This window comes from Natrix helvetica, assembly GCF_964273705.1.
Source record: "Natrix helvetica genome assembly, chromosome: 8".
Lineage (NCBI taxonomy): Eukaryota > Metazoa > Chordata > Lepidosauria > Squamata > Natricidae > Natrix > Natrix helvetica.
Genome location: NC_138559.1, coordinates 15,341,237 through 15,366,925, shown reverse-complemented (window position 1 = coordinate 15,366,925; position 25,689 = coordinate 15,341,237). Strand labels below are relative to the sequence as shown.

The window sequence follows — 25,689 nt, the reverse complement described above, 5'->3', positions numbered from 1 at the left end:
GGATAGGGCCTCAAGCCTTCCACATATTCAAACATAGTTACCATGTGAAACTGGGAGTGAGGATGGTATGGAGCTTGGGAGATGTGTAGCCATAATAACATTCCTTCTCAGAAAGTCAAGGTTGCCTTATCCTTGCACCTGGGCAGATGTGGATGGGAGGAATCTTCATCTATGGCAGTAACTGATTGGACCATTTGATGAAGTTGTGGGTGTGGGGCAGAGTCTTGAACTTTCAACTGGGTGGATAAAACCTGGGAGCTTTCAGATTTGGGTTTTCCCAGATGTGCCAACATGGCTCTTCTAATAAATTGGTGTTTTGAGGAACTTCTTGCCTCGAGGTATTATTTCATAGAGGATGCTATTTGGAACCCTGACACAGGGGGAGGTACACTCTAATTGTATTATGTTTCCATTGGTTTGTAAGTTGGCAAAAAATAAAATAAAACCAGCACCGGTAGAACTGTGTAACGAATTGTTGTTGTTGATAGGATTGTTATACTATCATTGAAGAAAATGTTCAGCAAATTCTGAATTTTTAGGGTCAGTTCAAGCTTTATCCCCAATCTAAGAGAAATCCCCAAACCAAAGTAATGTATATGTGCTTTTACGGAATTTGTTTTTATGCAAACCTAATGTTATGACATGAAAAAAAATTCAATTTTTCAGCTTTTTAGGCATTTCTATTGTTATAGCTCCTAAAGTTCCAATCATTACTGGAAAACCCTCCACCATTTCATTCTTTAATTTCTGTATTTCATTTGTTAATTCCTAATATTTTACAATCTTTTCCAAAGCATTCTGAGCTAATTTGATATTGCCACATACATTATGATTATTAAGATTGGCTGCAAAGTCAGCCAAATGTTCAGATTGGATTTGGCATTCTTATTCATCTGTCGAGTCCTTCCCAGGGACCTGACAGAGGAAGATGATGTTGTTTGATTATGTTAAAGGTGTCATTAGAGAATGTCAGTTGTTTCAAGTAAAGCTGCCCTATGCAATTGACTGGCGATGGAATAGAAGAGTATGTAAGAATGCCAATGGTGTTCCAGTGGTGTTTCAATTATTTTGGGATTGCACTCACATGAAATTAGAAAAGTTCAGAGCAAGCCAATGTAAATATATTTCATCTATATATCCGGGAATGTGGGTTGATGGAGACTTCAAGGATTGAGCTTTGCAGAACATATTTTGGTTTCCTCTGTTTGCAGTGACATCCAAAGGCGATCAGTGTCAACCTTTTCCACCCAGGCTGTCAAAAACAAGGAGTAGTTGCCAGGGGAAGAAGGAGTGGTAAATTGTCTCCTATATCTCCTGTTAAAAATAGGCCCTTTTATGACAAGACTATTACGGTAGGAAGAGACTGACAGTATTAAATATTTTAAAAGATTTGGGAAAGAGAAGCTGAAAGTATTTACTCAAGATTCTGAGGGCAAGTCAAGAGGCTGTCATTTTGAGCTACAGAAAGTGTTAATGGAGAAGCTATAATACTGTTAGGGACTTCCACTGCTCCACCTAACCATCCCACAATTGTTGGAAGAAAAATTCCATCTGTTTCAGTTCCAAGCTGGGAGAAAGATGCTGGAATGCATGGAGGCTGATTGGAAAGGAAGTTTATTGAATAGAACCACAAAGACAGCATGCAGTTCTGAGCCAACTGACCAAATGATTGAATGAGTGGATTGATCTTTATAGGTTTCTGTGACTTTGAAGTTTGAACTCAATGGTGCAATGAAGGGGCTTGGTTTCTGAAAGGGTGTTAGGCAATTCCTGTTGTAGCTAATAGCTTTTATCCTGAGCTGGATCTTGGGTGAGGTCATACCCAAGTGCCATACCCTGTGTCTCCCAAATTCAGTTTTACTTTAAGAACTGGCTGGCTTGTTTCCAGACAACAATCCCTGTTTTGTTTTTGGTGGTGTGTATATCTGTTTCTCTCTCACACAGCAGCAGTAATAACAAATAATTTGGAATATAGAAAGAGTGTCCAGAGTATATAGCATGATTAAGGTTAATTTGAGCTCTAGTACCAGAGTTTACTAAATGGTATGTATTTGGTATGTATTTGTGCATGGTTTTCTGGACTGAGAGATACCCTTGAACTTTGTGCAGGATGATTTATTTCTGTGTTCCCTCAAGTGGCTGCAGTCAAGACAAATGGGCATTACAATTAAATTTGATTTAATTAAAAGGCATTTAATAAACATTTTCTGCAATTCTTCACATGGATTTATTTTTTTCTCCCCTGCAACATTTGAAAAAATTAAAATAAAAGCCAGATAAAATGATTTTGCAACTAATGGAATTGACTTTAAGAATGCTTCACTACCATCTAAAAATAGGATTGCTTCCATGCCATGGGAATAACAAAGCTGTAGGCTAGAATAAGAATGAAAAAGAACAAAAAGAAGATGACAAAAATACCAAAACATTTAAGAAGCATTTGCTAAGTATTCTGATTTTGGATTCCACTTAGGTGAAAATTTCTCTTGCCTCCATCGTATTAATCTCCATGGATGGAAGAAATAACAATAAAAAGCAGAAGCTTACCTTGACAAGAGATAGGGAAAAATGCTGTATAAATGGCAACCCATCCAAATTAGATATTCTAGGAGTGAAAATTACTAGAAATATTGAAAGAAGGTAAAAATCAATACAAGCGCTCCACTTGCTGAGATAACTATAGATCATAATAAATGGCAATCACTTTAGCCTAACCTTGTTTGGGAAGATAAATGTTCTTAACATAAATTTAACTTGACAGTACATTCATTTTATTTGTGGCCAACAACACAGATCCCAGATTGTCTTATCACAACTATAGCGAATGTTGATTGCTCCAATAGCATTGTGATGGATTTTCAAGTTGACCTCAAGATAAACATTAGCTGCCTTACATTAATCCCGTCTCTATTGACCAAGGACACTTTTAGTAACTGTAGCTTGGGTGATATCACCCTTGTCCTTGCTCTCTCTCTGTATTTGCTTCTGGTGGATTTTTTTTCTTTTTTCTTTTCCTTTCTTTTGTTATTGTGAGATGCTAGCATTGTCTGTTTTCAGAGTGAAAATCTGAATATGAAGTTTCTGAACAGGAAATTCATCGGTCTCCTCTCTTGCATACATGGAGATGAATTTTGAATGGTTGGTTACATACAACAGATAATTAGCAATACTCATTTTGCTCAAAATAAATGTTTTACTTTTAAAAGAGCAGAAAGCAAGGCTTTTTGCAGAAGCAATATATAAAAATGGGCAAATTTGGAAGTCTGACAGCAAGTCACCAACCCACTGGCAAAAATGACAATTATAACCAAGGACAGTCACAATATCTCTTATTTATTCCATCAATTTGAAGGCAAATTGATGAGGTTCCTCCCATTTCTATCTCATGTTGATTGCCTTTGAGGTAATGCACATAATAAACCATCTTCTACTATTTATAACATTGCTAGATCACACCTTGAACTTGGATAAGAGAGTTGAGGAACAGTAAGTTCTAATTTGAGCAGTAAAATCTCGGTGGGATCTGTGAGTGCAGACAGATGGGTGATGCGTAGCACTGCCAATTACTGAGCATTGCTTGGCTATCTTTTCAATCCTTTTTTTACGGATTTTATCTGGTGATGGAAAACAATAAAAGATAGAAGCTGTGGTAGAGATCTGCACGGAAGAAGTTGTCTCCTGCAAAAGTAGCCAATGAAGCATTAAGTCAAAAAGCATTCTGTATGGGAGGGTAAATTAAGGAATCTCATACAGTCAAATCCCATGTAGATTTCACACATAATATTTTAGGATAATTGGCTTTAGAGCCACAAAGTGTTAAATTAAAAAAAATGGTGGAAATGTTTTTTTTTTTAATGGAAAAATGGTTTCAAAGAATGAGAAAAAATGAGATGTGCAACAGACAGAGAGCGATTTCAAGACTCATAGAATAGAACAACAGAGTTGGAAGGGATCTTTGAGGTCTTCTAGTCCAACTACCTGCTCAAGCAGGAGACCCTATACCATTCTAGACCAATGGCTATGCAGTCTCTTTTTAAAAGCCTCCAGTGATGGACCACTCACAACTAAAGGTAAGTCATTCCTTCTCACTATTACCAATAGCAATAGCACTTAGACTTATATACCACTTCATAGTGCTTTACAGCCCCCTCTAAGTGATTTACAGAGTCAGCATATTGCCCCCAACAATCTGGGTCCTCATTTTACCAACCTTTGAAAGCTGAGTCAACCTTGAATGCTAATTGTTTTCAACGTTAATTGTTCTCACTATTAGGGAATTTCTCCTTAGTTCTAGGATGCTTTTCTCCTTGTTTAGTTTCCAACCATTGTTTCTTGTTTTGCTTTGCTTTGGTACTTGGTTTTTTTAATTTAAAAAGAACACACACAAATAATACAAACAGTACATATACAACTGAATACAAAACCCCCCAGAAAGACAAAAGAAAAAGGGGAAAAACATATTACAGTGCAACCAACAAAAACCTTCCAGCATACAGGGGACTGGAGACTAAAACATATGAAGAACGGTTGCAGGAACTGGGTATGTCTAGCTTAAGAGAAAGAAGGACTAGGGGAGACATGATAGCATTGTTCCAATATCTCAGGGGTTGCCACAAAGAAGAGGGAGTCAAACTATTCTCCAAGGCACCTGAGGGTAGAACAAGAAGCAATGGGTGGAAACTAATCAAGGAGAGAAGCAACTTAGAACTGAGGAGAAACTTCCTGATAGTTAGAACAATTGATCAGTGGAACAGAAGTTGCCTCCAGAAGTTGTGAATGCCCCAACACTGGAAGTCTTTAAGAAGATGTTGGATAGCTATTTGTCTGAAATGGTATAGAGTTTCCTGCCTAGGCAGGGGGTTGGACTAGAAGACCTCCAAGGTCCCTTCCAACTCTACTATTGTATTGTATTGTACTTATAAAACTATCTCAGTATTATGTTCTCCTCTAACCCTAGCTGTAGTTTTTCATACTAACTGAAGCTTCTGGACACTTTTCCAGGGTAAACCCATATAGACTCTAACCTGTGATGCAACCAAGACATGACAAATTGTTGCCAAGTCTAACATGTTCGACAGTAAGTAATCCATATAAAAATGGGTTACCTATTCAGTATTTTTTTTATAAAAAAAAACCTGAATATTTCTCTGCAGACTAGTAATCAGAATTTGTATTTTGCTTTGCAATTCATCCCTCTCTGTAGAATCTGTTTTCCATTTTAAATGGATAGGAAATGAACCCTCAATGGGGCATCTGTTTCAAAGAGCCCAATGGACTATTGGGATTTTTGAATGACTCATCTCTGTGGGAATGTGGGAATAATTTAATACTTGGCTTTCTGTTTCACCTGCAACTCTATTTGTAATCATAGATTTTGTTTTCTACTGTAGTTCCACCCAAGCCCCTCACTGGAGCCTTGGCTTGAGTCAAATAACTCAGCAGTAAGCATTGCTTTCAGGCTTTGATTCAGCTTCATCAAAACCTGTACTGTACACCTTAATCATGACAATTGATTTGTGACTTGAGTTGGTGGGAAGAGGGGGTAAATCATTACTCTGCCTCATTCTGACCAATGAATTCAGTAAATAAAAAATGCTAGTTTAACAAAGGATAAGCACTGCAGCACGAAGTACAATTGTGAGTCAAAGGTACCGCTATTACGTTTATTATTGCCCTATTATACCACGCAACTACTAGCATCAACAGAACTGTTTGGGGTTTGATGTCTGATTATTCACTATATTAAGTCAATAATGGATTCAGGGTGCAGAATTGCTTTCCACTAAGTAAATTTTGAACAAATGTGATTTCTCAGTAGAGGAACACTTCTCAACCATCAATTCCTTCTGCTTTTGCTTTTAATGCATGTATTCCTCAATTTACAATAGTTCATTTAGTGACTGTTTGAAGTTACAATGGCACTGAAAAAAAGGGATTTATGATCATTTTTCACACTTACGACTAGTCACGTGATCAAAATTCAGAGACTTGACAACCAACTTACATTTATGATAGTTGCAATGTCCCAGGATCATATGCTCACCATTTGCAACCTTCCGAAAAGCAAAGTCAGTGGGGAAACCAGATTAATTTAGAAACCATATTGCTAACTTAAGAACTGCAGTGATTAACTTAACAACTGTGGCAAGCAAAGTTGTAAAATAGAGGCAAAACTCACATAGCAACAGAAATTTTGGGCTCAATTGTGGTCCTAAGTCAAAGGGGTACCTGTAAAGGCAAGAACATTTTGGTAGGAGAATTTGGATACTGCCCTAATGATGAGTAAAAATGATTTATTTATGTTAACTTGTTTTGCCTGTAAGATTTTAGAACAAAAGAGAAAGCAAACATTTTCAGACGAAAACTAGTATGGAATTATGAGTTTGTTAGCTGCTTGCCATCTAAGGGATTTTCAACGACTATACATTTTTTTAAATTGTAATTTTGGAAAACAACCCCTGCGTTGCAATTACATATTTTTAGAAAGCGTGTTAGATATCTAAGTTAATGCAACAAGCATGCCAAACCAAACAAGCCATATTTGATGTACATTCATTTCTTTATTTCTTCAATGTTATGGCCATCTGATTCCATAGTAATTCTTGGCAGTTTATATATAGAAAAATTAAAAATTACATCTCATGTACGCGACAGCGAATATATAATCCTTAGGTATATATACAAGGCAACATCAATTAATTAAATATAAGCAAAATAATTATGAAAGCCAGCATTCTAATTGAAAAATATGAAAGGGAAAGTGAACAAATATCAGACATGCATTCTTCCTTAATAAAACTAAATGATTTATGCAAATACCGTATTTATAGAGGGGAGGAGAGGGGGGGGGGTGAAAGAAAATAGCCAATTTAAATCCTAATATGGATTTCATTATCAAAGAGATCTTGCAATCTCCTGGAAGCTCTTCGTATTAAATGATGCAGTTAATCAGTTCAGTATTTATTAGTTGAGATGTTGCTTTTCTGCAAGGAAGAAGCATGTCATTAATTTCAAATTATATGAAATCACTACAATGAAATCTGAGAAGATTCCCTCCCTCCCTCCCTCCCTCCCTCCCTCCCTCCCTCCCTCCCTCCCTCTTTCTTTCTTTCTTTCTTTCTTTCTTTCTTTCTTTCTTTCTTTCTTCTTTCTTCTTTCTTTCTTTCTTTCTTTCTTTCTTTCTTTCTTTCTTTCTTTCTTTCTTTCTTTCTCAGATAGGAAAACTATCTTGTTTTTTGGTCAACCATAACAATGTAGATTGCTGCCTTACCCATTATAGATGATAAATTATGCATTGATTGTAGTCTGCTGAAATTATATTTGTTTGATGTTTTTGTAACAGAACATCAACCAATTCAAATCTGTGATGGCCGTCTACTTAATCTTAAGCTATGACTTACTTAATCATAACTTACTGAATAAATCACAGATGTCTCCTTTTTGGAAAGAAGAGCTAGGAGCTGTTCAGCAGAGCATGCAAATAAGTATGCAAAAAGGACTGCAACAATTTGGCATGGGAGCCTGTAAATTGGGTCTGAAAAAGAGCTGTGTAGGTTGCAGGGGAGATACATGGATGAGGATTAAAATGCAGGATTGCAGGCTAACTCTGTCCACTGCCAAGCCTTTGATCCTGACCAGCTCAAGCTTGACTCAGCCTTCCATCCTTCCAAGGTCATACAATGAGGACCCAGATTGTTGGGGGCAATATGTTGTCTCTGTAAACTGCTTAGAGAGTGCTGTAAAGCACTATGAAACAGTATAAAGTCTAAGTGCTATTGTTACTCATCCTACTCCTAGGATGATATCTCCCTTGCTATCAAGAAAAATAAGGTTTGGGGGAAAAGAGAACATTATTCAAAGAATAAGAAATATCTTTCTATACAAGGTGTCCAATTCTTGGGTGATTAACCCATGATCTCTTCGTTTGAAGTTATTACTGTGAAAGCAATAGGTTTTGTGGGTGATTTGGCTGTTAGAAGTGCAGATAAATGTGCATTGACAGCATACAGATTGCATGGTGGCTTATCTGTTTGGTGAGAATGTGTGGTTTCCATGTGCCATCTAGATAAACTAGTAGATAGTGTTGGTGGTCCATTTTGGTACTCGTAACTATAACTAGTGCAGGGATCTCCTAAACTTGGTAACTTTAAGACTTGTGAACCTCTTCTCTCAGAATTCCTCAGCCAATTATGCTGGCTGGTGAATTCTGTGAGTTGAAGTCCATAAGTCCTTAACTTGCCAGGTTTGGAGACCCCCGATTTAATAATAAGTCAGCCAGAATTGGAATGCAACAAGAGATCAGATTGAGTTCTGGAACTGCCAAAAATATTGTAAAACATAGTTCCGTGAAAAGCGCAAGCTAGACAGATGACGGTCAGAATTCTTAATGTACAGATAGCATGTACACGGAGAAAGATTTAGATTTATTATGCATTGGGAAATATTTGGAACATGCTGAACCTTAAGTGAGACAAGTGACCTGGGATAGAACTAGGCTGCTGGCACATTTTCCCAAAAAGCATCATAGAGGCTTCTACATCGATCCCTGTGGGAAAACTGACAGGTGCTGACCAGCATCTGTTTCGAAAGGGTGTAGATTTTTCAGGAAATATTACAACCTGGATATGTTTTAATCGGTGTTCATGTCAGTTTGGAGGCAGAAGGGAGACAAAAATGCTGTAAAATAGTTTGTTCCAATCTTTCTATGTCAGTATAGGTAGTTCTCGACTTAAAACAGTTCATGTAGCGACTGTTTAAACTTTACAATGGCATTGAAAAAAAGTGACATGACATTTTTCACACATATGACCCTTGCAGCATCCCCATGATCCTTGGTGCTTGGCAACTGAGTCATATTTATCATGGTTGCCATATCCTGGGATCATGTGATCCAGGGGTGGATTCCTGTTGCTGCTACTGCTGGTTTGCTCAGGGATGCGCTTTGCGTGTGCTACGCACTCATGCCCAGTACTAAAAAACAAGATGGCGCCACTTGTGGTGCCGCCAAGCGAACTGATTCAGGGGCGTGGCAAGCTGAGTTACTATCTATTCTGCCAAACCAGTCCGAACCAGCAGGAACCCACCTCTGATGTGATCCCCTTTTGTAGCCTTCTGAGGAGCAAAGTCAATGGAGAAACCAGGTTCAATTAACAACCATGTTACTCACTTAACAACTGCAGGGATCCACTTAACTGTGGCAAGAAAGGTCGTAAAATGGGGCACACTTCACTTAACAAATGTCTCACTTAGCAGCAGAAATGTTGGGCTCAATTGTGGTGGTTAGTCGAGGATTTCCCTGTACTAGGAATATCTAACCTGCAGTACTGGCTAAAGTAATAACGAGCAAATAGTTGTATGGTTGGCATAATACATGAACCAGAGATGTTCAATAAAGCTGAATGCGCAAGCATTTGTTCTTCTATCTGCCATCATGTCGTGTCTACCTGGATGATTTCATTTTGATGTTGTTGTTTTTATTCCAGTTCAAAGCAAAATTCTTTATGCACTTTTTAAACTTGCAGAATTCTGATCGGCAACTACTATGAAGAACTATGAAATGAAAAGAAGGGGGAAGGAGGGTGGCATCTCACAGCAATTAGTGTTTTTTGAGCCCTTGCTATGTTGACCTAATTCTGGCAGCACACTAAGCTCTTACATTAATGTTTGGGTTTATTATGTTCTGCAATTCCCATTATGATTAATAAACTATAGTTTATAGCTTAATGCATTACGTGAGCCCAGCCAATTGTCATTTATTCAATAAATTGCAGTCAAAGAAAGAATGATGGTAGGAACCCAATTTTTGTTTGAATAGATCTCCGGATATCCATAAAATTGTCTCCATTTATATATGTCTAGTGTCAGAGTGTCTTTAGAGTCAAATTCTTTTTTCTTACTCTTTTTTATTTTTTATTTTTTTGTACAATGAACCTCAGATGCTCCATCATTACAGATTTGCCTATTGAGAATGCCAGAGGAAAAACTCTTTCGTGAATATACATATAAAAAAAGAAGACATTCGCAATATATATTCCAAGTATTTTTTTTAAAAAAATACTAGCTGTTAAATAAATGCATGAAGGATTCCTCAAGTTTGTAATCCATTTAATATTTAATAAATGCAATATATCATTTTTATAAATATGCATAAGTAAGACACAGATTTAGAATACGTGTGGGATTACAATAGGATAACACATTTATCTCGTCAGGCGAGAAAAGGCCACTAGTGTTTTCTAAAGATCATATTAATCCTCATTGGTGGAGATAAACTCTCTGCCCTGATGCAACTATTATAAATTGGGTTTATGCAAAATGGTTTTCTTAATTTCCCCAAAGTGTAAATTTCACATGAAAATGCTGAAGGGAATACAACAGGAAATGCTGAAGGGAATACAACAGGAAACATCAGTGAAATATTTAAATGTGGCAACAGAAACACAGTGCACACAAAATGTGCCATTTCTACACTCCATAAAAAAAGGCTGTGCTGCTACATGATTTTCCTACAGAGTCAAGAGGGAGATTTTTGTGATGGCTAAGATCATAGAAAGGAAACTGTGGAGATAGTTTTGGGCCAAACGTTGTTTTTAAGCCCAAACTATTTTATAGTGGTGGTAAAATGAGGGAGACCCTGTGTAACCACCTAAGTGCTGGGAAGAACTGCTGAATATAAGTGTGAAATAAATAATAATATTGTAATAATATTTATTAAAATAAAATAATAATAATAAATATTTAATGCCAATTTGTGGCTTAGCAATATATTGTATGAATTAATGTTGGCCTTTCCCCTTCCTTATCATCTGCTTGAGGGTAAATTCAGATAGAAGATGGCATAACAAGAATTCCTCCTCTCGCTCTTCATCTTGATGATGTGTAGACGGGCGTGGGGAGGGAGCTGGAACCAGTTCTAAACGCCACGGTAGATTTGTGGAACCTCTTCTATAGAAGAGGTTAGAACTGGCAGGAACACACCCCTGGTCCATTCCAAATTACATATGAATATTCAAATAAATCCACTTTTCCTATTAAGTCAAACAATAGTTAAGATTATTGTGAAATGTTGTTTCCTTGACTGTTTTCTTGTTTTTAACATGTTAACATTTTTTTCCCACTTTTGTCGCAAGCCTTTATTCATTGTGAGCCTTAGCTTTCCTCACATCATCTTTATAGGCTCAGGCTATTTGCTGATATTAAGGTATGCATGTATGATACGGATAGAATCTTAAAAATATGGCTAGGTTGGAACTGGAGTAGGAACTTGTTTTGAGTGTGGGTGTTCAATAATGATAACAAGTAGAAATAATTAGGGGAGATCATGTGGTGACTCCCACATACAGTATATAATGTACATCCAGCTTTATTTCTGGCTAGGTTAAGTTATCTTCACAGCAAAGCTGATTTACATTAGGCAGTATAAAACTAAATTGGTTCTTTCCCTTTGCTTTCATATCTGCTTATACTCCCCTATGTATTTTCTTTCTATTGGCTGCTTACCCATCTGTAAAATGGATTTGATAACATCCACTTCCCAGGTTCTCTGCACAAAACACAAAATGAATATATAGTGAGGGATTTAGGAGCAGAACATGCAATTCTTTCTTTCTTCATTCCAGGAAGGTATACTTACACATTCTGTATTCATTCATTTCCTAAAGGAACACTTAGTGTTAACACCACGGTCCCTGCCTAAATATACATTAACATTGGCTTTCTGATCAGCTGAAATCATTTCCTGTTGGCTATTTGGCCCAGACTGTCTCTTTCAGATTTATTTCCACAACTTATTGCACATTCATAGGTGGGGTAGGGTGTCCTTGTAGAAAATTGCCAGAGGCAATGGGTTTTGTTTTCTTTTGATGGCAAAACAATTTTCTACCTGTCGCCCAACTGTCTGATGAGAGGGATTAGAACAGATGTATTGCAAACATCCATAGAAAGCAGGAGAAGGTTTGATGAACCCATCACTTTTGAAATCAATGATTAGGTTACAAAGGGGCACATAAAACTCTTAGATCTGTAATGGCTGTTATTCATAATGATTTTATGGTAATTTCAGATTTAGCATCAGACTGCCTCTGAATGCCTGTTGTTTAGAAGGAGGAGGAGGAGAAAGTAAATTACTTTCGCAATCTATACCGGGACAGAACCCCTGATCACTAGCTAAGTTGCATCTTTTCCCAAATTATTAAATGAACTACTTACTGCACGCAGAGAAAAAAGCAGTACAGTGATGTGGAAATAGGGGCAAAACCAAGGTGTAAGACAATGTTCTCAACCTTTGAGGTAGATCAGATCAGAAACAGGATGTTAGGAATGTTACTTTATTGTAGTAGTAGGGCATGATAACAGAAATCAAATTTTCTCTCTGCCCTATCCTGTACCAAGCAGAATCAAGGAAGGACTGTTTGGACTTTCTTTCTCGTGTTCCCTTATTTCGCATGACCACGTTGCCATTTTAGTTTCCTTCATGTTTCTTCCCTTCCAAAAGTCATCTCAACATTCTTTTTACAGAGGGCCAAATTTATGTATGCAAACTACTTGCATAATTAGTAGAATAAATCATGGCTTTCAAAACTGTTTTTGTAAGCTATAGTTTGCCTTCAGCGTTATTTCCTTGCATGTGTGAATGTGCGCCTTTGGCCTCTTTGTCTTACACCACAGTTTCCTAACTGTAGCTTTTTTTTTTAATATATGCAACAATTGGTTGATCTTGCACAATGTATTAAGCCATAACCTATGGCAGTGATGGCTAACCTTTTCAGCAGTGAGTGCAGAAACGGGAGTGTGCGCTATCCTTTTCAACACCAAGTGGTGAAGCATGCACCAGAAACCGGAAAAGCAGATGCTCTTGGTCCCCTTGTGGGTACCAGCATGCACATGCGCACTGGCCAGCTGGTCTTTACTTACACATGCACACCAGAAACCAGAATACAAGGTGGCCGGTGCGCATGTGCACAATGGAAACAGGAAGATCATCTTTCTGGTGTATGCATGCGCACCGGGTGGCTGCTCTTTTGGTTTCTGGTGCTCTTGCTTGTGTGAAGACCAGCTCACCAGCAGGCCAGAACCCAGAAGAGCAATGGGTGATGGTTCTGTGTGCCCAGAGATATGGCCCTGTGTGCCACGTCTTGCACAGCATGCCATAGGTTCACCATCACGGACCTATGGTATATAAAATGATCCAGTAATGTGCCTATGCAGACTTCAGCAAACCCACCATAAAAAAGGTGCCATGCTATTGTGTTTCGGTGAATCGGTTCACAATAGCATGGCACTTAACCTTCCAGAAGATGGAAGCAGCCAAACAAATCTGACCCGAGGCTACCTTGCAAGGCTGAAATTCTTCTAGATCAGTGGTTCTCAACCTTCCCAATGCTGTGACCCTTTAATACAGTTTCTCATGCTGTGGTGACCCCCCAACCATAAAATTGGTGTCTCGGTTCCTAAGACCATCAAAAATATGTGTTTTCCAATGGTCTTAGGCGACCCCTGTAGAAGGGTAATTCGACCCCCAAAGGGGTCTCGACCCACAGGTTGAGAACCACTGTTCTAGATGGGGGGAAAAATAGCTAGCAAATTTATAAATGTTCCACGTTTAACGTTTTAAGCTGTAAGCCTTTGTATTTCAAACCAACTAATTTTAACTGTTTATGATATTTTTTTTATCTGAAGATGCTCATAAATGTCCTAAAATGTCTCCCCATAGAAATGTGGAAAGTGAACCTTCTTCCTGGTTTTTAAACATTGTACCTATTTCTTAGATAGAACTGGTTACTGTGTTTGCACATGTGGGAGAGAACATTCATGCAAAAATACACATAGTCTGTTGCAATTAGTGTCTGCAAAATTGTAGAGTGAGAGATGGTATAAAAATACTGTGTGATGTTGATCTCTAATGATGGCTGCATTTGATCTTTGAACGGCTTGCTAAGAATAATACCAAGCACAAATAGGTCCAAGGCAAAAGCTGAATTACATTTTAGGTTCCTTAGATTTGATAGAAATATGTGGAGATGCTTCCAACCCAAGTTTTTTTCAAGTGTTGTAGGTAGTCAAGGGTTTGCTTCAAGTAAATTAGCTACAACAGAAACATATCTACAATGTACACATTAGATTGGACCCTCTTCAGGTATTTGGAACAGTGATAGTTTCTGGTATTTTCACATATCTTGATAGTTTAAAAAAATAGACTTAGAATAACTTTATTGCCACTTTAAATGTAAGCTAATCAGCATACATTAAAATGAAATTTCATTGCATACAACTCTCAAAGGGTCACCACCTCCACACTACATAAACATGACAAATAAATGAAAAACATTATGATTATACCCACACATATTATATGACACAGAGAAACAACACAGTCTAGTTTGATATATACATGTACATGGCAAGAAAAACGAATCTTGCCAATTTACCAGATGGATGGCATAGGGAACAAAGCTGTTATAGAATCCAGTAGTCCCGCTAGAAATACTTCAAAACCTCCTCCCAGAGGGGAGTAATAGAAACAGCCCGTGAAGTAGATGTGTGGGGTCTCTAACAATGCTTCAAGCTATAAGCACAGATAAACAATATCCTGAATAATGGGATGCGAGCTTCCTATAATCTTCTTGGCTGTCCTTACCACTCTCTGTAGGGATCTTCTATCTGAGGCACTTTAACCATCAAACCAAACAGTGATGCAGTTTGTTAAAACACTCTCTATTTTGTATCTGTAAAAAGTGGCCAGGACAGAGGAGAAAGACATGCTCTCCTCATCCGATGCAGGAAATGCAAACACTGATTTGCACGCTTCACTGTTCACCATAAGTAATTATACATCGTAGGTAATGTTTCTATGTCATCCATGATGCAGTTCTAAATTATTTATTCATTACCACAAGGTGTGGGCGGAGTCCCTCATTTTAAGTCTACTCATGCTTAGCCCCAAAGGTGCTTTTTCAAAAGGCAACTGGACCTTCTTTGTTTTTTGTTTTTTTGAAGATGTTTTGCTTCTCATCCCAAAACCTGCTTCAGTTCTGACTCTTCAGTTCTTCAGTCAGAACTGAAGAAGTTTCTTGGATGAGAAGCGAAATGTTTTCAAGGGAAAATAAAAAAAGTCCAGTTGCCTCTTGAAAAAGCATCTTTTGGATAACCATGACTTGGGTGGCTGAGAATCTCCATAGACATTTATTCATGCTTAGATATTTCTGATGCATGCAAGATTGGCACATGTTCCCTTTGCTGGATGTCCTTTTACCTCCGCAGGATAGAGCCGAATTGGTCTTGAGATTTAAGTTGTATCTTCTGAATTAGGTAATAAATAATGTCTGAGTTTTAATAAATTCAGGATTGATCAGGATCTGGAGAGCAACCTATACTGTCTGGCTATGCTCTCATAAAAGCTGTTCCAGCAAAGCTGTGTAGGTAGTTGAAACCTTAAGAAGACATAAGGGCTCTGATAATCCAGTAATCCAGCCTGTGTTACCTTCCAGACGATTTATCTTCCTAAAGTGCATCTGCAGATAATAATATGGCTAGATCTTCAATCAAAAAAAGTGCAGAATAAGGTATTAAAGTTTCCCTTTGAAGACTGTGGCTTTACGAAGTATGATTCGTTTTGGTAGCTTTTATACCGAAGTGAAACAATTGTGGAATTTCAATATTTAGGGGACTAGGATCAACAATAATGAATTTGATATATTGATTAAATGTGTTTAGTAATTATTCATGTTGCCATGGATATGAGCTATATTTGCTGATATTTCCTTTATAGTCCTCGTCTTCCATCAGCAAAGGGAAAAAAAGGTATCTGTGAGAGTGATCTCTGTGAAAATGTGTTGCAGGTGGTCCTCGACTTAAAACCACAACTGAGCCCCAAAGAAGAGGGAGTCAAGCTATTCTCCAAGGCACCTGAGGGTAGAACAAGAAGCAATGGGTGGAAACTAATCAAGGAGAGAAGCAACTTAGAACTGAGGAGAAATTTCCCGACAGTGAGAACAATTAATCAGTGGAACAGAAGTTGCCTCCAGAAGTTGTGAATGCCCCAACACTGGAAGTCTTTAAGAAGATGTTGGATAGCCATCTGTCTGAAACGGTATAGGGTTTCCTGCCTAGGCAGGGGGTTGGACTAGAAGACCTCCAAGGTCCCTTCCAACTCTGCTATTGTATTGTATTGTATTATTCTATTAAACCATATGACCATGGGGATGCTGCAGCGACCATAAATGTGAAAAATGGTCATAAGTCACTTTTTTCAGTGCCACTGCAAGTTCGAACAGTCACTAAATAAGCTGTTGTAAATCAAGGACTAGTTGTATTTTGAGCATAACCTTACAATCATAAACCAAACTTTGGGGCTATCCTTTTCCTCCTCCATAAAGCATGGCAGTGCTTGGCTTTGTTCCTTTCTTTTTTTAATAGCTAATTAGGGAATGCACTTTCCCCCCATTAAATAATTTAAGCAGAAGAAACAAATTGGCTTATTTACTGTTGTGCCTGAGCTTTGAATGGGATGTGCCTGGCAAAAATGTAACATTTAAAATGTTCAGTGAAATGGAAGGTTTGATTGTCACATTTCTATTTGGGGTAGGGCAAGTGGCGCAATCAAGCAAAAACACCATTCACCCTCCGAACGGGATGGAGTATCTTGTCACTCTACAAAATGTATCAGAAACCCTTTTAAGTTGCACCAACATTTAGTTTCTGACTTTGTTTTCATTTATTGTTATCTCTAGCCCCACATAAGAGCAAGATTAGAGCTTAGAAAAGTTGCTGCTGGGAAAAAAGAGAAGGGGTGTCACTGTGTTAATTGGTTTGCTTAGCTGTGCTGAGATTTAGTGCGCAGGTCACAGTTCTTATCTGCAAGTGATTTAGTGCGCATGCTCCTTCACATTCCTTCTTAACTTTCTCTTCTGATCTTCTGTTCGCCTGCCGAAGGAGGCAGACACATAGCTTTGTCAAGATGTAATTAATTCAGTTAGCAAGTTTTGTATTTTTATTTTCTTTTATATTAAAATGTTTTTTATTAGATCTTGCTTCGGGTTTATTTTCGCTTATTTCAAAAGTATGCTACAAGGGATGCCAAGATTCACACCTCCTTAATTCAGGGCGGAATTCACACCCTAACAAATCAGAACTTCCAACCAAGAAAAAAAGATCGCAGCTGAAAACAGAACGTGTATTGATTGTTTATTGTTGGGTTTTTTTTCCAAGCTGTGATGCAAGTGTTTGGCATGCTGAGATTCATTATGGGACTTCAGCAATGGGAAGAAGAGTGAGGAGATCAGGCACCTCCAGTTCTTTCAAATCACAGCTAATTGATTTGCCTTTTCACTAATAACATTTTGTGTTGATCAAAAAATGGGCAGGTTTGTAATCAGTGGCAATGATTTCAATGTAAGGAGAAATTTGCTCAAAAATCACAACAATTTCCCATGTTAGGATGTCAGAAAAGGAAAAAAAGAAACATGTATTTATATGTAAAGCTCCTGGTTTAAAGTTTAGCCTCCAGATTAACTAATCCTTTATTTACCTGAAATAAATGAAACTTCTGTGCAGAATTGCATAAAGAATTGTTTCAAAAAAACACTATAATCTTATTAGCACTCTCATATAGTCATTGTCAGTTTTCCGAATTTAATAATCAGGAAACATATTTTGACTGGATTCATATCGATTAAGGTTATACAGTACAATAAATAATAATGTAATCAGATGTCTATTTTGCCTGAATCGATCCATTGTAGTTTATAAATATTAAATCCAGCCTTGATAGGCTACAACCTTACTAAATATGGTTTATTTTAGGGATGAGCAACTCTTTGTGAAATTTCCCCATTTGTGAAATTCTTCTGAACATGGCTACTGAAATCACAAGACAGCTTCCCATTCTTTCTAAGGTGTGAAAGAGATAGAGAGTGCACTGCAACTTCTAAAATAAGCATCCCACTGTTTAAAACACATACAGACCCAGAAAATATCCAAAGGTTAGTCCCAAACCAAGTCCTGCATACATAGGCCTTTGCCCACACAAAATTGTCCTCTCCGGGTTTAAGCCATTAACAAATTCTAACTTAGCTTCATCATGCACAGATAAGCTCACCCAGTACTAAAAAACTTAGCAATTAACTGAGCAAGCACTTATTTTTTTATAAACTGGTGTTTGAGATGGGTGCAAGGCAAATTGCATGAAAAGGATTGGGCGGGGAGCGAGTTTCTTGAGGTGATACAAGAGAGAAACACAATTTGAGAGTGTTTAAAAGGACAATATTTCATCGGTCTACATCTCTCTAAGCACTTACTGCTTTATGAGGCTGCCAGTTTGGTACTGTGTATACTTTTTTCCCCATATTTGTAAGTAATTCTAGTACAGGTAGACCACAATTGAGCCCTGTTCTGTTGCTAAGTGAAATATTAGTTAAGTGAACTTGATCCCATTTTACAACTTTTCTTGCCGCTTGTTGTTAAGCGAACCACTGCAGTGATTAAATTAGTAACACAGTTGTTAAGTGGATCTGGTTTCCCCATTGACTTTGCTTGCCAGAAGGTTGCAAAAGAGAATCACATGACCTCGAGTCACTGAAAATGTCATAAATATGCCAAGCATCTGGATTTTGATCATACGGCCTTGAGGATGCTGCAATGCAAGTGTGAAAAACAGTCATAATTCATTTTTTTCAGTGCCATTGTAACTTTGAATGGTCCCTAAATGAACTATTACAAGTTGAGGACTATCTATACTCATTCATCCAGAAATGCAATGTACTAGCCATACATTTAGAATCGGTCATTTCTGGATCAGCTGTTATAAATCCCAGTGACACACTTTGATTTTGAAATGTGCAGAGCCATGCACATCAACATCATCTTGACATCGTTGAGATGTTATCTGCTCGTTGCTGTCACAAAGAGCAATATGTTAACACTGTGTATCTCCTTTCATGTCTTGACACTGAACAGTTGTCTTCCCCTACTCACAATGATATTGTTTGCTACAAGTTGATATCAGAAAGACATTTCTGTTTCAATAGCAATGACCTCTCTTTTTAAAAATGATGTATATATATATTTTGACATCGTTTTACCGTATCGCACTTGTAAGGTTACTATCTTGGCAGCCCAATTATAATTTGGAGCACCCCCAAAATGAAACAAAAGCTGTATCTTCTCTGGCATCTAAAGAGAAAAGGCAGCAAGCAGTCCTGGAATGCTTTATTCTGCCTCTGGAACAAGTTGAACATTTAAGCCACCTCGCAATGTCTGAATGGATGAATTAAAACACATTTTACTGTATTTTCTTTTCCCTGCCCTTTTCATGACACTTGTCAGTTTCCTTAAGCATCAAAGTAGTTCTGTGACCCAAAGGCCTGTCAGATGGCTGTGATATATTTGGCAACAAACCACTTTCAAGCACGAGACTTCCTTTTTGATTGTAAATGGTGCCAGGCTAAAAAAAAATTCAAATACATTTTCGGTTGTTGCTTTTAGGGAAAAGGACAAGAACTTTTAACAATTTTTTTTTTCTCATTCACCCTTCAGGAGGTGGAATGTCATAAAACAAGCCATTTCCCTGCTCTCCTCCCCCATTTTACTAGTGACTACAACACCAAAACAAACCCTTTAAGCTTTATGTGTCTATGTGTTGTATGTTTGTGTTACCTCCTCCTCCCACTCTTATAGTAAAGGTAGTCCTCAACTTACAGCAGTTCATTTACTGACCATTCAAAGTGATGACGGCATTGAAAAAAGTTTCTTATGACTGTTTTTCACACTTAGGATCATTGTGGCATCAACTTACAAGACAATAACAATAGCAGAGTTGGAAGGGGCCTTGGAGGTCTTCTAGCCCAACCCCGTGCCTAGGCAGGAAACCCTATACCGTTTCAGACAAATTCAGACTTATTCATATTCATGATGGTTGCAGTGCCTGGGGTCATGTGATCATCTTTTGTGACCTTCTGACAAGCAAAGTCCATGGGGAAGTCAGGTTCACTTGACAGCCAGGTTACTAATTAAACGACTGCAGTGATTCTCTTAACAAATGTGGCAAGGAAAGTTGTAAAATGGGGCAAAACTCACTTAACAAATTTCTCACTAAGCAACAGAAATTCTGGGCTCAGGTGTGTTTGGATCACTCTAAATGCAGCAATGACTTTGACAGACCACATGGATTTAGAAAAAAAAAAAAAGCTGCTGAATAATGTTAGAGAGTGAAACCACTGGCTAAAATCATGGGAGTGTTAACTTCTCAGGCTGTACAATATGAAGTATTCACCTTCTCCATTTCCCCTCCATCTGTTATAATTCCTTGCTGTCTTTATAAACAAATCAGCATGCAGGTTACCTTGCTGACCACACTTGCTGTTTCTGTTATTGTCAATCTTTGCAAAATATTATGTCCCCGAAGGCTTTAGTAAAGAAGGCTTTTATTAAAGATACAAAGGTTTTAGGGATTTGTGAGGACATCAAATCTCCGTCTTCCATCAAAATCTTCAGAGAGAAAATGCAAAAGGGGATAGGGGGCCAGGTGTTCTAATTAAGACCCATAGATAAGACCCATCTGGTTCCTTTTTCATCTCTGAATATGATTATATGTGCATTTCTCCTAATATTCTTTCTCGCACAACATTATTTTTATAATCCTACCGCAAATAAACTCTTGTGGCTTCAGAAGGGGTAGGTGAGATTGTTTTATTTTTGCCATATTTTTCTGTCATCTGTTCATAAAGATTATTGTGAAAAGATGGAGCCTCCAGCTGTGCATTAGGTTAAAAAAAGGCATGTGGATGTTAGAGAGTTCAATGTAAGAAACTTTTTGAAGCCAAATTCTAGACACTACTTTCAGTTTGGTCAGTCTAGGGCAGGGGTGTCCAAACTTGGGAACTTTAAGACTTGTGGACTTCAACTCCCAGAATTCCCCAGCCAGCTGGCTGGGGAATTCTGGGAGTTGAAGTCCAGAAGTCTTAAAGTTCCCAAGTTTGGACACCCTTGGTCTAGGGAGTTATACTGCTTTTCAACTGTGGGAACTTTTTTTAAAAAAATAATCATTTCACTTTATATCTAATGAGAGTATTGAGCTTTGAACACAAATGCCAAGGATAAATGGACTTTAGAGGATAGTTGGATCTATTCATTAGCTGATGGAGACTTTCAGGGTAACATTTACCCAATAGAGAATCTTGATGCAAAGGCAGAATTGTGATTCACTATCATGGACAGCTCAGTGAATATGGCTTAATGCACATCATCCCAACTAATATGATGGAATGGAACTCATGTTTTGTGGCTCATGAAAATGCTTGGAATTTTGAGTGTGGCAAATAATCGCCAAGTATTGGGGGAGGTAATCACAAATTTGCTATTTTCTGGAAGGAACACTGGTGTAACTGCTCTCTGCCATCCCATCTAGAATAGCACTTGTTCTCCAGCACTTCTTCATATCATCCAGGATGTGTTTTTTTTTAATCTTGTAGCACTAGCAATACCACTTAGACTTATGAATTGCTTCCTAATTACAGCACTCTCTAAGTGGTTTACAGAGTCATCATATTGTCCCAACAATCTGGGTCCTCATTTTACCAACCTCGGAAGGGTGAATGGTTGAGACAACCTTGAGCCATGGGGATCAAACTCCCAGCAGTGAGTTGAATTAACCTGCAATACTGCATTCAAACCCCTGCACCACCACAGTTACTAGTTGTTCTGTAACTCACCATTGTCTTCTAAACAAAGCACCAAACTGCAGCCATATTGTTCTTGTTCTTGTTGTTAAGATATACATAAAGTCTTTTAGAATAAAGATATTGAAAAGTGAGATTGCGTTGTGATATGCTACATTCCCATTTTTCAATCATTTTATTTGCTTACTGACTCATGAAAGAAAATTTGATGTTGTGGTTAAGGCATCTTCTTAGAAACTAGGAGACTGTGAGTTCTACTCCTACCTTCAGGACAAAGTCAGCCAGGTGATGTTGGGTCAGTCTCTTTCTTTTAGCCTAGGAAAGAAGGCAATGGCAAACCATTTCTGAAATCTTGCCCAGAAAACTGCAGGGACTAGTCACAAGGAATTTTAAAAGACTTGAGATCACCTCAAACCTTCACCATTTCTCCATTTTTCATTTAGTTTGCTTGCTTCCTTTCTTTATTAGCTGATTTATAGGTTGCCCCAAATGACTGGTTCTAATGTCATACATCCATTAGATCCATCCATACTCCCCAATATATAATTGGAATTAAGAACATTAATCGAAGAAAATAGTGACTAGAAACATTAATATGGAACTGGGGATAGTGATTAAAAAATAATAATAGTAATAAAAAATGGCCACTCTCCCAGATAAATAGCCACTACAGCGTCCAGCTTCATTTGTTTGAAAGAAGAACCAGGTTTCACTAATGAAGGAGCCTGTAAAGAGATGAAACCATGAATACAACCTAGCATTTGTTGAGCCAGATGGTCGATCTGGGTAACCACTCTTATCTATCTCCATTGGAGACTCAACAGGTGCAGTTAGATAATATGGCCATGATAACTTGGCACAGATTCTGTTTTGTGAGTATTTTACCCTAAGGATTACAATCAGCATGATTATTTGGATAAAACTGAAGTTCTTGCATGATTCTCCTGTTGATATTGTATGTTTGCTCCCATCATAACTCCCATCATGGTCCATAAAAAGTAATAGTTGAGAAACATTTGACAGTGCCAACTCTACTTATCCTTCCTATTGGAACAGGGTGGGCTACTAGTATTCCCAACATCATTGATCCTATTTTGGTATCTCCCTTCTGCTCCTAAGACTCCCAAAGATTGATGAAAGAAAAAAAAAATCAAGAAAAAAAGTCCATATTCCTAAAATAAGAATATTTTACAAAAAGGAGTAAACTGTCTCATTCCAGCCATACAAGAAAATGATGACCAACCAATTTGGCCATCTCTATCTTAGGAAAACAGTATTATTTAGTGGTGCACTAAAACAAAAATGTCAACACAAACACTTTTTTGAGAGTGGAAGGATGGGGGAAGGCTTGTTGCAGACTCAGTGTAGGTCAGATGTGATTCCAGCCCTTTCCCACAAAACATTATGGGGCTATTAATTTCCAAAGTGTCTGTATTGTGTGGCTAGGCGTAGGCATTTAGTGCTATGCAGAAGAAGAAGAAAAATTCTATATTTGTCTCTCTTGGATTTCATTCAATTGGATTGAAACATGCTTTTGAATTCTTTTTATGTGTTTGCATTGATGACAGCCATCCACTTCTGTTTATAAAGAAAACTTTACCTGGCATAAATTTGCCTTGCTCAAACTACTAGCTCTAAGGAAGACACATCGTAAATTAGCACCAGATTTTTTAAACTGAATATGCTGGAAATAAATACCATTAGCCAGACTATACAAGCACTAGACATTCCATTAGCAAAGGACGAACATTCCAAATGTTATTGTTTTATGCACTTTGATCTGGTGGCTTTCAACCATTTGTATGGTCCTATTAAACTGAACACCATATTATTGTATAAAATATGCTGTAGGACATACCTAAGAGAAACAAAAAAGGGAATTTAGTCGTAATAAAAACTTTATTCTCTGAATGTGGATTTCTGGAAGTATATGTACATTATTCTCTGCTATTTAAAAGAAGATACAATAGCACTGGGCCTCTTCAAATCAAGCATTTATTTTAAAAAGCTTCTTCATTTTGTTAACTTGGGTAGAACAATAATAAAGCAGTCTTTAAAAAAATAAGTCTAATCATTTGAACATTCTATAGGCATTTATAGTTATTGACTTACCTCCTTGCAGCAAACAGCAAACAGCCTGTTTCAATTTAGCCTGATTAGAAGAAAAAAATCTGCCTTTGCCTCCCAGCAATTTGCCTCCTTGCAGCAAACAGCAAGATTCACTTTCAATTTCAGTTTAAGCACCAGCCTCTCAATGATCAGCTGTTTCAGGCTGCAAGGATTGCCATAGCCTATTGCCATCTCTGCAAGCCCCATTTTCTCAGTTTGCTGCAAGGAGATAAATTGCTGGGAGGCAGAGGCCAACGGGTGTGGGCTGGTGGGTGGGAGGGGCTACATTCGGTGTATCAGACACACTCAAATTTTCACCCTCTTTTGGGGAGAAAAAGATGTGTCCTATACTCTGAAAAATACAGTAGGTGTCAGGCACAAGTGAGTAGGTCTGCACATGTAAGGTTCAAGCCAACACCATTATTATATTCTGCCTATTATACAGAAATCTCCCCAGACTGATAGTCTTTGCTTGGGAACAGAAGGGTAAGATCTATGGAGATTAAGGGGAGGGGGGCCAGTTCTGGATCCCTTGTGTCTTACCAAGGATGCAAGAATAACCAGTTTGAGAGCTCTCCCCTGCGTGGTTGGAAATTTCCCAACAGTAGGACAAGTTCAGAAAAAGGTCTAATGCCTCTTTTGAGTAATTTATTTTTAACTTTTTCGTTTCTGAATACTGGTTGGCGAATTCTAGGATACATTTCACATTCGGACACATTTTAAAATGGATAAGATTGACAAATGCTGATCTAGAACCAGCCTTCTGAATTTTATCCTGTATGCTTTGGAAGTTCAAAGCTTATTCTATAGGTTTCGTATGGAAGGGATAGAATAGAACACATTCATTGCCTTTTAGTTGGGATTGGTGAAAGATCTTGGTAAGGCCACACTTGGAATACTGCATTCAGTTCTGGTCGCCATGATGTAAAAAAGATGTGGAGACTCTAGAAAGAGTGCAGAGAAGAGCAGCAAAGATGATTAGGGGACTGGAGGCTAAAACATATGAAGAATGGTTGCAGGAACTGGGTATGTCTAGCTTAAGAGAAAGAAGGACTAGGGGAGACATGATATCAGTGTTCCAATATCTCAGGGGTTGCCACAAAGGAGAGGGAGTCAAACTATTCTCCAAGGCACCTGAGGACAGAACAAGAAGCAATGGGTGGAAACTAATCAAGGAGAGAAGCAACCTAGAACTAAGGAGAAACTTCCTGACAGTGAGAACAATTAATCAGTGGAACAGCTTCCCTCCAGAGGTTGTGAATGCCCCAACACTGGAAGTCTTTAAGAAGATGTTGGATAGCTATTTGTCTGAAACGGTATAGGGTTTCCTGCCTAGGCATGGGGTTGGACTAGAAGACCTCCAAGGTCCCTTCCAACTCTACTATTGTATTGTATTGTATCTTTATATTGGGTGACATCCTCTTTCTTTTTTTTTGCTTTTGCAGGAATGGACACCAGTGAAACCCTGCCAGAATCTGTTCCATCTGCTCCAGGGACACTACCCCATTTCATGCAAGAACCTGAGGATGCATATATCATTAAAAGCAACCCAATTGTGCTGCGCTGCAGAGCCATGCCCGCCATGCAAATCTTCTTTAAATGCAACGGGGAGTGGGTTCACCAAAACGAGCATGTCTCGGAGGAGATCGTGGACAAAGTCACAGGTAGGTGATTTTTCTTTACCAGATCCATGCACATATTGGGGATTTTGCAAACAAGTTAGGAATCTTACAAAAAGGCTGTCAAGGCAAGGGCTCACCCATTCACAATCGGGCTACCCCAAGGGACATACTTGTGCCAGCACAAAGGATTGATATATTGAAGAACAACATTTTTTCAGTTGCTTTCAAATTTATTTATTTTTAATAAAATATATGATAGGGCCAGAACGCTGGCAACTGTCAAGAAG

General features: G+C 38.1%; 1 protein-coding gene across 3 annotated transcripts in view; it reads left to right on the top strand.

Moving 5' to 3' along the window:
• The window catches only part of UNC5D (unc-5 netrin receptor D), a 440,995-nt gene that overhangs the window by 270,478 nt on the left and 144,828 nt on the right, over positions 1 to 25,689 (top strand). For all 3 annotated transcript variants that reach the window (XM_081960671.1, XM_081960672.1, XM_081960670.1), the window contains exon 2: positions 25,226 to 25,444. In XM_081960671.1, the coding sequence (XP_081816797.1) occupies positions 25,228 to 25,444 (217 nt within the window). In that variant the 5' untranslated portion in view covers positions 25,226 to 25,227. The remainder of the gene's footprint in view (positions 1 to 25,225; positions 25,445 to 25,689) is intronic.